The following is a 16,721-nucleotide window of genomic DNA, read 5'->3' as shown; positions in this document are numbered from 1 at the left end:
TAGGCAAAATTAACATCCAAGGTGGCACAAACTTGAAGTAAATTTGGTGGTCTTAGCAGTGCAGTTTCATGAAGTGCTGTCTGTCTTCAGCAGTGTGTGATGATGACTTCAAAAATAAAAGATAAATTCAAAAAAATTACTACACAAATATGGGAGGGTAGGAAAAATGAAGGAAAATATCTTAGAATTGTTTAGGTTGGAAAAGATCTCTGAGATCATTGAGTCTCCAACCATTAACTTGGCACTGCCAAACCCATCACTAACCATGTCCCCAGGTGCCACATCTACTTGTCTTTTAAATACCTCCAGGGATGGTGACTCCACCACTGCCCTGGGCAGCCTGTTCCAGTGCTTAACAATCCTTTCAGTGGAGAAATTTTCCCTAATATCCAATCCGAAATTCCCTGGTGCAATTTCTTAGCTTTCCTTTGTTAGGTTACTGCTGATTGGGCTTGTAGGACTGCAGGTCTAAAATCTGGACTTGAGTTGTCCATTTTGTTCTTTCCTGATCAAGCCATATGGCTAATCTGTGTTTTAAGCAAAATGAGAATTAGGATGTTAAGTGAAAATTCAAAACCTGTGTTGGTATTTGTCTTAATTGATTTGATGTTGTAAGGATGTAGGTGAAATATGTTTACAGTACTGAGTTAAGAATAAGGATCATAGTCAAACTTGGAAGACAGGAAGGGTATAAAATCAGTAAATCTGTTGGGAAACAAAGGGCTGTATATCTCATAAATCTGCAGTTTATTTAAAAGTAGTTGAGAAATGGGATATTTTCTATAAAATGCTAATTTTACTTAATACTGCCATGTGGGTTTTTTAATGTCTCAAATGTTTAAGGAATGTTTTTCTGTTTCAGAAAATGACTCACTCAAGCTTACAATGAGTTATTCTAAACACCAGTAGCAGTATGATTAACCTGCCAGAAAATTAATCCCAACACAAAAAAAACCTGTGCAAATCTAGTTCTAACCATTTTTATCCTGGAAATTTTTGTAAGTCCAGATGCTGCTAAATGATGTCAAACACCCAGAGAACCAATGTCTTTGGTACACAATTTATTTCCACCTGCCTTAGTGAGCATTGCCCAGGGTGATACAGGGCACCACAAGGTTGCAAATATGAAGTAGCAAAGATGCATTTGGTGTTTGTCTGACAATAAGTTTTAGTGTTACTAAAAGGGATTTTTTTTTTTTTTGAACCTCCCAGTTATTACTAAAAAATCAATACATGCAGCTTTTCACTTGGTTGGAGTTGAATTTGATTTCTTTTGATGTTGTAGGACTCTTCTCCAGTAAATATTGGTGTAGATTGGATATGTATTGTCTATAGTTTATTAATTTAGTGTGTGCTACATCTCTAATTAATCCCAAACTACAGGTATGATACTTTATATAACTGAAGTTTGAAGTGACAACGCTGCTGTTGAGAAACTCACCAGGTGCTGGTTCTTCTTGAGACAAATGGGCATATAAAGTTCTTAAAATGTGCTGATAAAATCTATCTGTAGAATCATTAAATAGGCTACATAGGAAGTATAATGATTTCTAAATTCTTTCCCTTCTTCTATAAACAGGGTTATTTCCTTCTCTTTGAGTCAATGCTGGATTCTGTCATCTATGCAAAGGACAAGTACCTGACAGAGGGAGGCTCAGGTTGGTGCTCAATTCTTTTAATAAATTTAGCTCTGGGGAGAAGCTAAATGAACTCAGAGCCTTAGAGTAAGCTATGCATGGATGAGAAAGTTGCCAGTCTCAATGAAAAATGTTTTCATTAATATGAGCTTCAAGGCATTAATTTACGGTATGGGTAATAGAAGAATAATAGATGGGGTATCAAGGTCTCAAGTTAATGGTATTTTTAAGAATAGACAGGCTTATTTGTTCTTAACTGCAGTCTAAATTTTTCCTTCCAAATTCTTCCCACACGTGTGGGCATTTGTTTTCCACTCCTGAAATCCCGGTTTCTGCATAACTGTGAATGGAGGAAAATAAGTACTATCCTGTAGGATGTGATACTGTTTGGGTAAGCTACTATGGATTAGAGAAAAAATCAATAGGGTGGTTTCTCTGGAGAGGAACATTGTGGTAATATTACAGTGGTAATATGCTCTTTTTCTTTATAGTTGGAGGGTAAGGCTGTGACAAAAGGGTTTATTTTGAAGTAGTGTTCTTTTACCCATTTAAGTAGCTTAGACAGTGTCATCTTTAAGTGTCAGTAAATATTAATTTTAATTAAAGAGTGTCAGTGACACTCTTTAAGTGTCAGTAAATATTAATTCCTCGTGTGATGCAGTTTTCTGCACGAGTTCTGCACGTACTTTATTCCTTGTGCTTAATTCCTTTGTCAGGATTGTATTTCATATTGACCTTTTCAATTGTAGTCATCAGTCTGGGGGTTTTTTCCCCCTTTGTGCTAACCATGCACATAGTTTCACTACACTGACTTAATGATTGGATTAATGACTGTGTCACAGGGCTTGCTGCAGTGCTTCCCTTTGATTGCAGTGAGCTTTTGTACACTGTAGAGTGGAGCTGAAAAAAGGGAGTTTGTGCCGTTGTTCAACATTTGGTCACAAAGCTGAATATACAGACAAGAGATGCGTTAGAATATTTAGTAGCCACTTGAACAACATGACAGAGTAAGAGCTTTTTTTGTTTTCAGTAATGTAGAATAGTCCAGCCAGATCAGGAACACACTGAGTGGTCTGTATAGATACATGGTGATAATTTTACATTGTGACACAATTAAATTCAAGGACATTCCCTAAAATCATAAGGAATCATTTTGTATTTAGCTACTACTTCCAAAGCCTTCTGAAAAGGGCCAGAATTTTTTGACCTGTGTTTAAACTGTATTGCTGGTAAATTTGCTATTGGTTTGTGACTCCCAAAGATTCCTTTGTTATCCTTTGTGGTCAGAGAATGGCCTTGGGCCCTTCTTTGACTCTTCACAAAGCACACAGTGTTGTACAGGCACTGATTGGTAAGGCCAGATTTTAATTTTCGTTAACACTGTTTCATTAAGGTGCTTGCAATTATTGCTCTGCTGCCAGCAGGTCTAGCAGGTCAACGACTGTGTCCAGGATTTGTGAGAAAGCTGCTCAGCAATCAGCTTAGCAACACAGACTCTCCTGCGGTGGAGGTGGATAGCAGCAGAACTGTGGGCACATGCAAATTCAGATGAACCAAAACTAAGAGCTCACTCTGAGGTGAAGTCTCAGCAGAAGAACTTCTAAATCTTCTTAATTTTGTTTTAAACCACTTGGTGCTATTAGCCCAAGATCGTTATTTACAGAGGTTTGAAAGCTGAAAAAAGCAACAGAAGCAGCTGTGACTTGGCCAGATCTCTCAGTGATTGAGCTGGGAGTAGAGTCCAAATTTCTAGATTTCTGTTCAGTCAGTCATATCGTCATTACTTCAATTTAGCCTACTGGCATGCTGAAGTGGATTATGCCAAACTGTCTAGGGTAATGTGTACAGTATTTAATACCTTTATTTGGGAACATAAAATTTTTGCTACCCAGGACCCATCTGTTTGTTCTTTAGAGCTGTTGCTGGAGTATAGGGTTTTTCACATGCTTGATTTCAACTCACATTGGTGAGGGGTGACATGGGCGAGGAAGGTGTCATTCAAAACATAATATTGTTTGCTTGTTCACATCAAAACGATGGTGGTATTCACACAGAGTTATTTCCGTGTATCTGGAGCATTACTGCCTTACCCTTCAGCGTCCTGAAGTTTGTGAGGCATTGCTGAGGGATAAAGGATTTCCCATCATATCCTGCTCACCACGTGAGCTGTTCCTGGTGACGGATGAGTTGTGGGCACCGAGTCGAGAAGGACACAGATGGTCAAAGCAATGAATCTGGGAGAGCTCTGAGGAGTGTGTGCTTCTGTCCAATCAGCATTTTGCTCATTTCACCTGCAAGGAGGAATAATTATTAAATTAAAGGCTGAATGAGGAAAAAAAAAAGGCAAGTCTGTCAGGATTGCGCAGGGAAGTGTTATAGGGCTGCAGAAGGAGCAGAGGATTTCCAAGGGAATTGAGGATAGTGGTGAAATGTCAAATGCAATTTTATGCAGGTGCTTTTAAACATTTGCAAAACTCTACAGTATTTTGATGATTTAGGCTGATTTTAGATAACACTGCTTACATTTCCAATCAAACCTCAGTATAGCATGTGCTTCTGGATGTGAGTGGGGTTGTAAATTCAGAATTTAATGTATCACTGCAGTCTTTACCTGAGCTCTGTTGGTGGAACACAGGTTTCTTTTTGTGAAGTCTGAACACTTGTGAAGTCTGAACACTTTTGTTGCTATTAACAGACTAAAGTAAAAATGCAGATTAGATTGGAGCATTTAGTGTTTACATTTGTCCTTGTTCTTGTGCACTTTGTACAATCGATTATGAGCTCCACTGCTGATTTAAGGATTTGCTGTGTGAACAAAGGGATTTAATATAAACTGATTATGATCCAATTCAAATATTTCATGCTTGATAGAGGTTGATAAACTTCTTTTCTGTTTACAGAATGTCCCAGAAATTAGGGCTAGTCTGAGAAAGGAAGATCATAAAGTATTTGATCACTTGTTACTGTAGTTTTCATTTTTGTTGTGCTGTTTCTAGCATGTGTCTTCTGTAAATAGGGATTGCCAGTCTTTTCATCTCTCTTCTCACCATACCATTGCATCCTACCAAGTCTGTTTCCCTGAAAAATAGTCCCTCAAAGGCTGTTGTCATTTGCTTTTGTTGTCCGTGTCACACTGTCTTTTAATTTTTGGAGCATCAGTGGTGGTTCTTGAAGGTTTGAAATGCTGTGAGGTAAAGCCAAGTGTGATGCAGTTGTTACACCAGTGAACAGCAGCATGAAAGCTTTGAGAACTAGACATCCCTTACTGATGGCTCCAGAATCTCCCTGCAAATACTCCTACCACCAGATGTTGATGTTTTGTGCTTGTGTGACAGCTGTCAGGTGTGCTGGAACCAAGGGATTTGTTTCAGACAAGGCAGTTGGAATGCCTTCCTGTTTGGATTCTCATCAAACTGCCTTTTTTACTGCTGAGTTAATTGTAGGCTGTTCCTGGAGAAACCTCCTCAGGATTCCTCAGTTGCAAAGTAGGGTTGATAATAGCCTACCAATAGGATTCCAATTGAAACTTGCTGATATTTATTCATTCTGTTTAAACAGTCAGCAAGTGAGAAAGATGACATTGTGCTTACTTTCATGTCTTTATGTAACAAAAAAAAAGCTTCTTTAGAAAAAACTATTCTCTATCATTAATATTTATAAGATTTATTTTGTTTAGGCTACAACTATGGCTATATGAAAGGTCTTATTTCAATTTGTTATTTCTATCTTCAGCGTTTTACAGGGCAGGAGGTACTGCTTTTCTGACTTACCGTGCCATACCAATGACGTCTCCATATCCATTTTGCTAAGCTATAATTTTAAACAGAGCAGAAAACAAAATTAATTTTACAGTTCACCAGATTTTGGGGAGGAAAAGAGAAACTTAGCTTCAGTGTTATTAACACTGCCACATTCATGTATTAATAAAAAAAATAAAATAAGGTGTTTATTAGCAGGCGTTTTGCTCTGAAGCCAGATCAAGAATTCAATGTATGTGGCTTCAGAGGCTTTAATACTCTTAAGAAAAAAAACATGGGAATGTCTTTGTGAAAAGAAGCCTTGCTAAATATAAATTGAGTTTCTTTTATTATTTGATAGCGCTATAGACAACCATGTTCATAGCAGCTCTTCTTTGTGGGTTTTCCAGTCATTTGAGATTGCCAAGACATTGACTGATTTTTTGGCAGCTGTTGAAAAGGCAAATGTCAGTCTTCCACTACTGTTTGGAAAAGCTGTAAATAGTTACCTGCTCTGAAGATATTCTTGGGAGAAAGGAAGGCACAAATGTGAAGAATGATAGTGTAAGAATGATAGTTGTTATCCTAAAAGTGGGAGGGAGGGAGTTGATGAGGTTCTCTGCTGTCTGTTGGTTCACTTCCTACACTTCAGGTGCAGACAGAAAAGTGGTTATTCTTTTCCAGTACCCAGAAATAATTTTTTAGACTGTAAGGCAAGTGCCAGCTAGAGCTGATAACAAAAAGGAATAAAGCTCTTGAGTAAGAATATTTACTCTTTTCTGGAAATAAGGTCTTTTCAAAAAGGTTTCTTGTTATTGCAAAGCCCTCACCTGAATTTTCCTTTTGAGTGTCTGCCTACAGTTATTAAATATATTTTAGATCAGTCTCTGTATAGAAGCCAGAATAGGATGTTCCAAATTATTTTCTTCAGACATCAAGTTTCCGATCATTTCCTTGCAGTAAGATTTCAACTACAAAGATGTTTTGTCATGAATAGGAAATATTATTAAATTTTTGTGTCTAGTCTCCTCTGAGGACTAATGAAACTCTACAAAGGAAAGTAGCAGAAAAAGTGTCTTGTCCAAGAGCTAAAAAAATTTATTCTGTTTGTTCTTCTAAGATGTTAGTCACTTATAAAAGAAAAAAGAAGTCCTCTTTATGTGTGTCTAAAATAAAATTTCACTACTCTCTTTCTGTTACAGTTTATCCTGACATTTGCACCATTAGTCTGGTAGCTGTTGGGGATATGAAGAAACATGTGGACAAGCTACTTTTCTGGGAAGATGTATATGGCTTCGACATGTCTTGTATGAAGAAAGCTGTAATTCCAGAAGCTGTTGTTGAAGTGCTGGATCCAAACACACTGATATCTTCAGCCAGTGTCATTAAGGTACCATACTACTTAATGCATAGTAGTCAGATTAGAAGTTTCCTTGGTTTATGAGGGAGGGGGGAAAAATGCAGGTGGCACACACAAACTTCAGCATCTTCAAAATGATACAAATACAATAAGGTTCTTGCTGTTAAGACTTGAAGATTTGTATCAATTGCTTTTTTTTTTACCAACTTTGAACTTTTAGTATTCTTCTCATATTTAAGTTGTTCTGTCCGATGTTTTCTTCTATCCAACCCCAAATTAACTTGCATTTTAGTAGGTTACAAGTTGTGGAACTGGAATGTAAACTGTAGTATAGTCTCTTCTTTTACTTTTCTTCCCTCTTCACTCAGAGTACTGAGCAAAGGGGCTTCTTATCTATTTCTGTGTTAAGATAGCTGGTGTTACAGGTCCTTTGGATCATCACTCACTATCACCCAAAGCTTCATCCAGATAAATAACCTGGGCTGAAAAAGCAGTAGTTCCTACAGTACTTCCTGAATTACTTATGCCTGCTTTTCTGTCCTGTCTCTTGTAATGGCAGTGTTATGATGAGGAATAGCAGCAAAGTTGGTAGCGATTCATATGAGAGAACATCTACATGTTGCAGAGCACTGACTACTTTGAACTTGTGGTGAACTTTGTGATTAGTAATAGTTTGAACAGCTCAGATCAATTGAGAGAAGGACTGTTCTAGACCAAGAACGTTTTGCCACAATGGTATTCTAATTATTGTTCATATAGTTACTTTTCTACTGTAAAGCACTCAAAGCAGTAATATTACTACCTTCAGTGGAAATTACCTATTTAGTAAGGAGGTAATTTCTGTTTAAATGTATTGTAACAGGGGAGGTGCAGCTTAGTTTTAAGTATATCCAAGTGAAAGTTACTTAAGCTTTTCTTGTCTATGTTTTTATTACAGAGAAGATTTAAAGGTATTACGTTTTTTAAACCGGGTATTCAAATAAAGGAAGCGCTGAGACTGAGATTTCTTTAACTTTAATCACTACTTTGGTGATCTTGTGCACCTCTAGTTTCTTTTTTCGAGTTTTACTTCAGGATTCTTTTGTTCATAGATGAGGGAATCATTACAGATGTGTTGTACATATTATCTGAGCTTGTTCACTAGGCTCCTTCCAGAGTCAGTGAAATAAAATTCCTAAGCACATGTATAATAAGTTGTGTCATTTGAGGCTTACAAGTGTCTTTGTTCCTTGAGTGTAAAGAGAGATCAGTGTGATCAACTCAGTTGTTGAAATACACTTTATAGTCCTGTCATTATAGGGAAGGTAAATTCCAGCCTTAGTGAATGAGCGTGCATGAAACAAAGGTGCTGAGGTCGAGAATCTAAGTAGTAACTGTTTGCCATTTGACAGGTTTGGTGGTGCAATGAGTGAGTGATCAGTTTGTTAGGCAAGCAAATAAATTAAAACAACATATCAACCTGAAGAGTGTTGATATCAATAACTGAAGTTAAATATGTCCAATGCAGTTTATAAACCATGGTCATTTCAGAAGCAAAATGCTTTACTAATAGTGCACACACGTCTCTTTGTAATACATATGCTGTTCATGAGAAGTCACTGTCCAGCGCAGAGATATGGGCTTAGCAAATTTTATCATCATGCAGCCTGTAGCATAACTGTTGTGCTTAATGGCTTTATGCTCATTTGTTCTCATTAGCCATCATGGTTTTTAAAATAACTCAAAATCAATGCATGTGCTTGTTTGCTGGAGTTTCAATGCAAAGTAGTAAAATTGATGAGTTGAGCAACAGTGGCATTATAGGTAAATTGTTTGAATCAATAGCCATTCCACAGAACAAATGGACTATATTTTGTAGGGTAAGTTTAAAAATGTTCCAATTTATCATTATGATTATTGCAGAAGATACTTTGGTGTGTTTGTTCAGATCAGGTGCTGCTTGTTTTGTATAGTTCATAAGGTAACTTTTCTGGAAGCAAAACATTCCCTAAGAAAGATGAGGCAGCGTGAAGAATCATAGAAAGCTTTGGATTAAAGCTCATCCAGTTCCAACCTCCCTGCCATGGGCAGGGACACCTTTCACTATCCCAGCTTGCTCAGAGCCCCATCCAACCTGGCCTTGGACACTTCCGGGGGTGGGGCAGCCACAGCTTCTCTGGGCAACCTGTGCCAGGGCCTCACCACCCTCAGGTGCAGCACTTTGCACTTGGTCTTGTTAAACCTCACGAGAGGCCCAGTTTTGTAGCTTGTCCAGGCCCCTCTGGGCACACCTGTCCTCCAGGTGTGTCACCTGCACTGCTCAGCTTACTGAGATTGAACTCAGTTTCTTGCTCTTGGGGATTACCAGCTCTTGTGCACTATGGGAGACTTCCTTAAATACATGCCAGCTCTGAGCACTCCCTTTCCTAAAGTTCAGGGGCTTAACTTTACCCCTTACCTGACCCATATCCCTTGGATATGGGACTGCATATTCCACCAGTGCATGATCACTGCAGCCCAGGCTGCCTCCAATCTTGATGTCCCCAGTTAGTTTGCCTACGTTGGTGACCATCAGTATCACATTCCCTCTGACAGGGTTGTCTGTTTTTTGGCTCAGGAAGTTATCCCCCATGCATTCCAGGAGTCTCCTGGATTGCCTACACATATGCTTTTAACTTTAGCAGTATATGATATTTTTGGATAAAGCATTTTTAACTGAGTGTGTAAACTAAAGAACAGAGAAAAGATCTGGTGGAATTGTTATGAACAGCTGAAAACTGAAGCTTATTCTTCTATGAAAGCTCTGATTTTGGATAGATATAAAAGTAAAAAATTATACTATCGAAATGAAAGTTGCAATTTGTGCAGTGCAAAATCCTGCAGAGGGGAAGGAAGAATAACCCCACCAGAGGCTGGGGGCCTACTGTCTGGAAAGCAGCTTTGCAGAGAGGAATTTGGGTTAACATCAAGTGGACCATGAGCCAGCAAAACACACCTTTGTGGCAAAGGCAACAACCAGCAGCCTCCTAGGCTGCATTAGGAAGAAGACTTAGGACCAGCAGCTCAAGAGAGATGCATCTTCTCTTGCACCCCAGGAAGCTGGCTGTACCCCAGGGAGGTGAATTCTGTAGTGCTGTGTCCAACCCTGGGTTTCCCAATCCAAGAATAAGGTGACTGTCCTGGAGTGAGTCCGAAGACTGCAAAGGTGGTGAATGGGCTGGAGCATCTCTGATATGGGGAGAGGTGGAAAGAGCTGGGATTGTTTTGTGTGGAGAAGACTCATGGGAGATCTTACCAATGTGTGTAAATTCCTGACGGTGGTGGTGAATACGGGAGGTGGAGCCAGACTCAGACTCATTGCAGCAGTGCTCAGGGGCAGGACAAGAAGCAGTGGGCACAGATTGATCTCCAGGCAGTTGCCTTTAAAGATTAGGAAACACTTCTACTGTGAGGACATTTGAGCAGTGGTACAGCATGCCCAGAGATGTTGCTGAGTCTCTATCCTTGGAGATTTTCAGAAGCTGTTTGGACATGGTCCTGAGCAACCTGCTGTAGCTGACCCTGTTTTGAGCAGGGCAGTGGACTTAGTGATCTCCTAAGGTCCCTTTCAACCTGAGTTATTCTATGATCAATACAAAACCACTCTGGGAAACTGAAAAAGGCCAGCTTTAACCCATATCATTGTCATACTGTAGTTCACTATGTGACTACAGGAACAAGGGGTAAAACAGGTAAAGGTGCCTGTGGAAGCTACTTACACTCAACAATGGGTAGCTGTCACCAAGGAGCAACTTCCCTGAACAGAATGAGCTACTGTGTCTAGTTTCATACCACTACTAGTCAGTATGTAGTTATTTGGGCATGTGAGGAAAAGGAGTTAGAGGTATTTTGTCACATGGAATTAGATGGTTTTTAAGTCTCTCCCATTTTTGGAGAGCTGAATTAGTATTGCCCTATAAAAGTTGTCCTATTGCGGGAGCGACTGAACAACCTTCATCTAAAGGGAAATCTTAATTGACATTAATCACTGTTACTGACAGAATTTTATTATTCTTTTTGACAGCATATCGACTGTAATACTGCATCCTCTCCAGACTTGGAATTCTCTTCAGATTTCACCCTGAGCATTACAATGAGCACAAAGTGCACGGTAAGACAATTTTAGTTTCTTCATATATGGTCAGTATTGCACTGGACTGAGAGACAATGCAGTAATTATGCTTCATTTATCATCAGTCCTTGCCTTGAAACATTCATTTCTGCAGTATAGAGGTGTCAAATAAGCCCTTTCTGTAAAGAGAGATGGATATAAAACTCCAGTAATAGTGTTACAGGATAATAGAGGTGGATGAGGAGAGGGAAAGGTAAGGAGCTGTAGCATTAGAATCATTCTGTTTTGTTCTCTAGCCCATTTTCTGAAGTACAAGTTTTCTGTTCAGACATGTTGTTTCCCCTGTGTTCAAGAATGATGCAGTCACTGCTCTCAGAAGAGCTTTTCTGAGTTTAGTAAAAATGTGAAAAACAAAGTAGAAATGGGAAAGGTGTAGATTATAGCTAGTGTGTTAAACACCCAGCAGTTCATATGGCAAAGAGAGCTTCTCCAACAGGAAGGTTCATGAACTTTGGATGTGAAAGCTGGGGGGAACAAATACAGCATTAGAATCTGAATCTGATAACCAAGGTTTTTACTATATATGTTTTATTTATTGTATGCAAGTTAGTGTTTGCATTTTATGTAAATTATTGTGACTTAGTTCAACAGAACACTAATTCTAGAAAGGCTGTGGAATTCGGTTGGAGGGGAGTTGTAATTGCAGTGAACTCAAACTATTCGTCTTAGTTTTACAGAATATGCTGCATTAAATAGAGTGAAGAATCTCAGCAAACTTGAGTGCGATATCACTCAATTGAGTTTTTGTCTATCAGACACTAGTCAGTGTGAAAAGAAAGAAAAGAAGAAAGAAAGTTTTCAATCTGAGCTTTAGAATTAAATGAAAACTCCATACTAGGGCATATTTCAAACACTTCTTTGAAGTTGTGCCTACATTTTTCAGTATGAATTCCCATAAATACACATTCATTCAATGACATTTCTTCATCATTCAGTATCTGGTAGTTATGAGAAAACAGAGAAACACTGATTTTTTTTGATTAATGAAACATGGCCCTCTTCAAGGGCTCATGCAATTTGTGTTGTGTATTTTGCGTTCCATTTTTGAAGTACGAGTCAGGGAAGGATACCTAAATATTTTTATTTAACATACTTCATTGGGAGGGTGTGAGTGACTTCTGAAATAAAGATGTTAGAAATGTGTTTAAAGCTAAAAAAAATTACGTATTCCAACATGAACATTTAAAAGTGTTTAGATTGATGCCTCTGTGAGGATACCTTTATGACTTGACTTAGTTATGGTGCACAACTTGCTTCTTTTGGTGGAAGGATTTTTTTGTGGTGTTACCATTAGGCAGGACAGTTGGGATAAAGATGAGGTACAGATGACAAAGTCTGGTGTTAGCTTGGCTAAGTAATGCATTGAGTTTTTAAACACTACATAATAAGCAAAGGTAGGATGGCCTAATTTTTATAGAGTTTTATTGTCTCAGTAATTTGCTTTTATATTCAATACAGATTATAAATGCTTTCTGCAATTTATTAAAATATCCTCATCAAATTTGACAAAAGTTTGCATTAGGCTCTGAGATCTGTAGTAAAAACTAAACTTTTTACAGTCTAGTGTATTCTGAAACTCTTGGTGGAGTTTCATGCTTAGATTTAAGTCACATCTCAATTACCAGCCTAAAATGGTGATTGTTAGCTAATATTTAATATACTGTGATTAAGTCTGCCTGAACTGGTTTATTTGGCTTTTGCACGTGTATAAGAAGAGATGCAGACTTTGTCTGATACACACACAAAGAATATGTTTCTGTATGATGTAAACCACTTAAACTGATAACAAAATCTTGGATGCCTACATCAAACAAAGTAATTCCTATTTGGATGAGTCTAGGTGTTAGTCCATGGTGCTGCATTTGCCAGTGTTTTTGCTAAGAGCCTGCGTAAGAGTTTGTTGCTGTCATAAAGTGAAATTTTCCCCTGTATATAGTTTAAATCATTGTTATAATTTTGAATTAGCAGATGCATACAAATACTTCATATTTATTTGTCAATTATCACCAAATTAAGTAAAGACACAGTAACATCTTGGGTTTTATTAAATGGAAATCTGCGTGTTTTATTGTGCATACACAAAAAAAACCCCTCCTGTTTTTAATTGTCATCAAATCATAGGATGATTCTAGTTGCCTCAAGGCAGGGTCAGATTTGACTTGAGATCAAGCTCCACTGCAGCCCTGGTTTAATTTTCTTAATATGACCACATTTAAATAACCAATTCAACAGAAATCTTCACAAAATCTTGACCATCTTTGATGTTTGGGTAAAGTAAAATAGCTTATTTTATAGATACTTTTTTCCCCAGAACCACGCTCTTACAGAAACTTCATTTCTCTTCTGTGATTCTGTGGTATCATTGACTTATAAATCAAGATGTATACCTGCATTTTATGACTTCCAGGGAGAAGGGGAGGAGTGGGGGAAGAGCAGTGTTTCTGAAATTTTGCAGCAAATGCAGGTTCTAAAAAATGATCAGAATGCTGTAAAGTATTTTGCACTTCATCATTTAGGTTTATTGACACTTTGAGTGAAATTTCCAGTCTTTCTATGATAGATTGTAGAAGTTTAGTTGAGAGTTGACAGTTCATCCATCATATCAGGCTGCCTAACCTTGCAGTAAATGAACAATAAAAGTCCATTCTTTATGTTGAGAATTTTTGAGGACGTGCTTTAAGATTGCAATTTGTCCTTTGAAAAATAATATTTAATGTTTTTCTTGTTTGCTTAAGTGTTTTGTTTTTCTACTGGCTTTTCATTTTCTGCACAAAAAGAGAAAGTTGCTTATATTTCCCCACAATTCTATAGTTTTGTACTTGTCTCTTATGATTTCTGCGGGTTTGTTTGTTTTTTTAATATAAACATTTTAAAATATTTTTGTTTTGTTTACAATAAAATATTCCACAAAAATGGCAGTTTGGAAATCCATCCTTATATGCTTGTATATATCTGGGTTTTTTTGAACTCACAACCTAAAGTTCATTTCAAAGCAGCTTTTTCTCAGCCACAGAAGTGTGGAAGCAGGTTTGGTTGTCTTATTCATTGTTGCCATCAACAGCAAAACTAATATCAGACCAGTGTTACCATGCAAACCAGAACTCTCTGTGGAGTAATTTGTCTTTAAAAACCAAACAAGTGGAAAACTTGGGTGCACATTGATCTGTTAATTCTTCTGGGGATCCTATTGCAGATCAGCATAAGGTAGACATTCTTACATTGAAATGTGTCAGCAACACAGAATGAATGCAGGGTTGCTGTTGCTGAACTTGTTTTTGCAGCAGCTTTGCACTGATGGGAGGTAATTTAGCAAGTACTCAGAGAAAAGAGTTACGGGCTCTTCTAGTTGGAGTATGTAACATAGTGGTTTCAGAACTGAACTTTGAGCTGACAGCCCTGGAGGCAATAGCCACAGAAATGTCTGTGGCTTCCTCCCATCAGCCTGTGTGCAGGGCTATGGTAACAGGACAGTAAGTTGTAAAAGCTGGCAGGAATCAGAACCATAATGGAGGGGTTTTTTTACCAGCTCATTGTCACATTTGCTCTGACCGTGACTGGGAACGCCCCCAGGATCACTCAGGCAGGAGAGGCTGCACTTCACATTTCTGTGGCAAAATCACAGAATGGTTTGGGTTGGAAGGGACTCAAAAGGTCATCTTGTTCCAACCTCCCTGCCATAGGCAGGGATGCCACCTGCTGGATCAGGTTGCTCAGAGCCCCATCCAACCTGGCCTTGGACACTTCCAGGGATGGAGCATCCACAGCTTCTCTGGGCAACCTGTGCCAGGGCCTCACCACCCTCACAGTAAGAATTTTTTCCTAATACCTAATCTAAATCTCTCCTCTTTTAGTTTAAAACCCCCTTGTCCTGTCATTACCTGCATATGTAAAAAGATGTTAAATTCCTCTAAAATCTGTCCTTGGTTCTTTCTCAGTAGACGAAGAGAAGGTTGTGAGGACATGAAGCCCAGACAGCGCGATGAGCTTGTGTGAAATTGATCTATCTGTCCTCCCACCTATAAATTATTTGAAATTACTCTCATACTTTCGTATGACCAAAAAAACGACCTATCGGAGTATTAAGTTGTGCTTGTAAGAGATCAGCCTCATGTCTTGCTGTGGGTGCATCTTGAGTGTATTACAGATGATCCTGCAATGTATTGAGTCATATCCTTAAAAATGCTTAAGACTCTAAATAGCTTTTTCTTCCAGATGTTCAAGAAATTATCAAGTCTTCAAGAAAAAAAAATCGTAATGAACTTGAAAAATATGAAATGATTGAACAAAAAAAGAGTATTTTAAATATGACCTTGTGTCTGATACTCAGTCTTTCAAAAGTTATGGGGGGGTTTAGTTATGGCTTTTTTCAGAGCACATATTGTTTCTGTTAATTTTTCCTTTATTCCTGGCATGGTTTGCCACAAAGCAGTCTCTTCCAGCAGTAATTTTATTTATCAGTATTAGCTTTCAAAGATTGAAGATTTTCAAAGCATGTAACGGTTGCATGGAATCATTATATGAAAACATTCCAAAGCACTTTTTTGCAAACTGACTTGATTTCAGTCTTACAAACATAACGGCCAAAAAAAAATTTAATTAGGCTGCAAAAGTGCATTTTGCTGGTAAAGAGCTAAGGTTTGTCACTGCTGATTTTAATGAGACATCTGGCTTATATCAGTCAGTAGATGCTGCTAGAAAAATACTCCATTAATTGTATTCCAAGTTGATCACTGTGTGAGCTTTTGAGATAAAATATAATGGTGATTACCCTCAGTATAGAAATCAATTGACAAACTTTCTCTTTTGTTTGTGAGCATTTCCCCTGTGAGTCCATCAAGGTTGATCTTTCCTAGCTGAATAACAATATCCCCTGAGAGGAAAATGGCAGTATCTCTTCATTGCTCCCAGGAGATGTTGTCAAAGAGCAGGGGATGTGTATAAAAAGTGGGAGGGAGGAAGGGGGTGAAAGAAGGATAATGAACCAGAGGACGTGACTGATGTATTAAAACCTTCAGGAAGGAAATGGAAGTTAAGGTGACTAGAGAAAATTATTCTGACTAAATTCTTCTTAAATGTTAAGATGGTTTCATTTCTTCACGTCCAGTCATCCACTTCAGAGTCAACAATAAGTATTAGCGTAGGAGTCTTTGGTTCTCACATTAGCTAATTTTTTTAGCTAGAAGTTGGAAATCTGGATTTGAGTACCACAGTTAAACACACCTTGAATGCCTGATTTCTGAGTAAAGGAAATACTACTCCACCATGTTACAAAGCAGGATTTCTCCTTCTCATTTCTTATCTGTAGCCTCCTCTGCGGTGAGCTCCAGATTCTTAATCTTTAAAACACAAAATTATTGGGTTTTAATAGCCAGGGATTTCTTTTCCCTGTGATAAAAACGCAGCAACTCTGCTGCATGGGCGACAAACATTCCATCTCCATGCTTGGATAAACTCCATCAAAAGCACATTATCTCCCACTTCTGTGGCCAGCTGTCTAATTGTATTTGTTGTAGCCACTCACTGCTGGAACATGATACTACTGAAGAGCAAGAATGATAAATTACTCACTGTAGGTGATAGTGATGATGATAATTTTTAATTTCCTTGCTCCTAAGTGAATTGGTAAGGTTGCCTTTGAGTTCTCACAAGGAAAGAAGCAGTCTCATTTGTTTTGTCCTGTTAAAATGCTGCATGCACAGCCAGCCATTTTCTTTAGGAAAAAAAGCCTTCGTGTCAGATATATTTGAATTAAAATTTAGACTCTTTTTCCCATTTCAGCTAAGGGCTGTAAGTGGAAGACTATAAATTATACGTACTAATACTCATTTATTACATAT

General features: G+C 38.1%; 1 protein-coding gene across 1 annotated transcript in view; it reads left to right on the top strand.

Annotated features, from left to right (window-relative positions):
- The window catches only part of PRMT3 (protein arginine methyltransferase 3), a 60,208-nt gene that overhangs the window by 27,121 nt on the left and 16,366 nt on the right, over nucleotides 1-16,721 (top strand). The window contains exons 10-12 of the mRNA XM_027662208.1: nucleotides 1,580-1,658; nucleotides 6,577-6,764; nucleotides 10,777-10,863. Coding sequence (XP_027518009.1) covers nucleotides 1,580-1,658; nucleotides 6,577-6,764; nucleotides 10,777-10,863 — 354 coding nt within the window. The remainder of the gene's footprint in view (nucleotides 1-1,579; nucleotides 1,659-6,576; nucleotides 6,765-10,776; nucleotides 10,864-16,721) is intronic.

The sequence above is a fragment of the Corapipo altera genome, unplaced genomic scaffold (assembly GCF_003945725.1).
Source record: "Corapipo altera isolate COAL_440 unplaced genomic scaffold, ASM394572v1 RXGC01000072.1, whole genome shotgun sequence".
Classification (NCBI taxonomy): Eukaryota; Metazoa; Chordata; class Aves; order Passeriformes; family Pipridae; genus Corapipo; species Corapipo altera.
The sequence above is the reverse complement of the archived record's forward strand: the minus strand, read 5'-3'. Positions and strand labels throughout refer to the sequence as shown.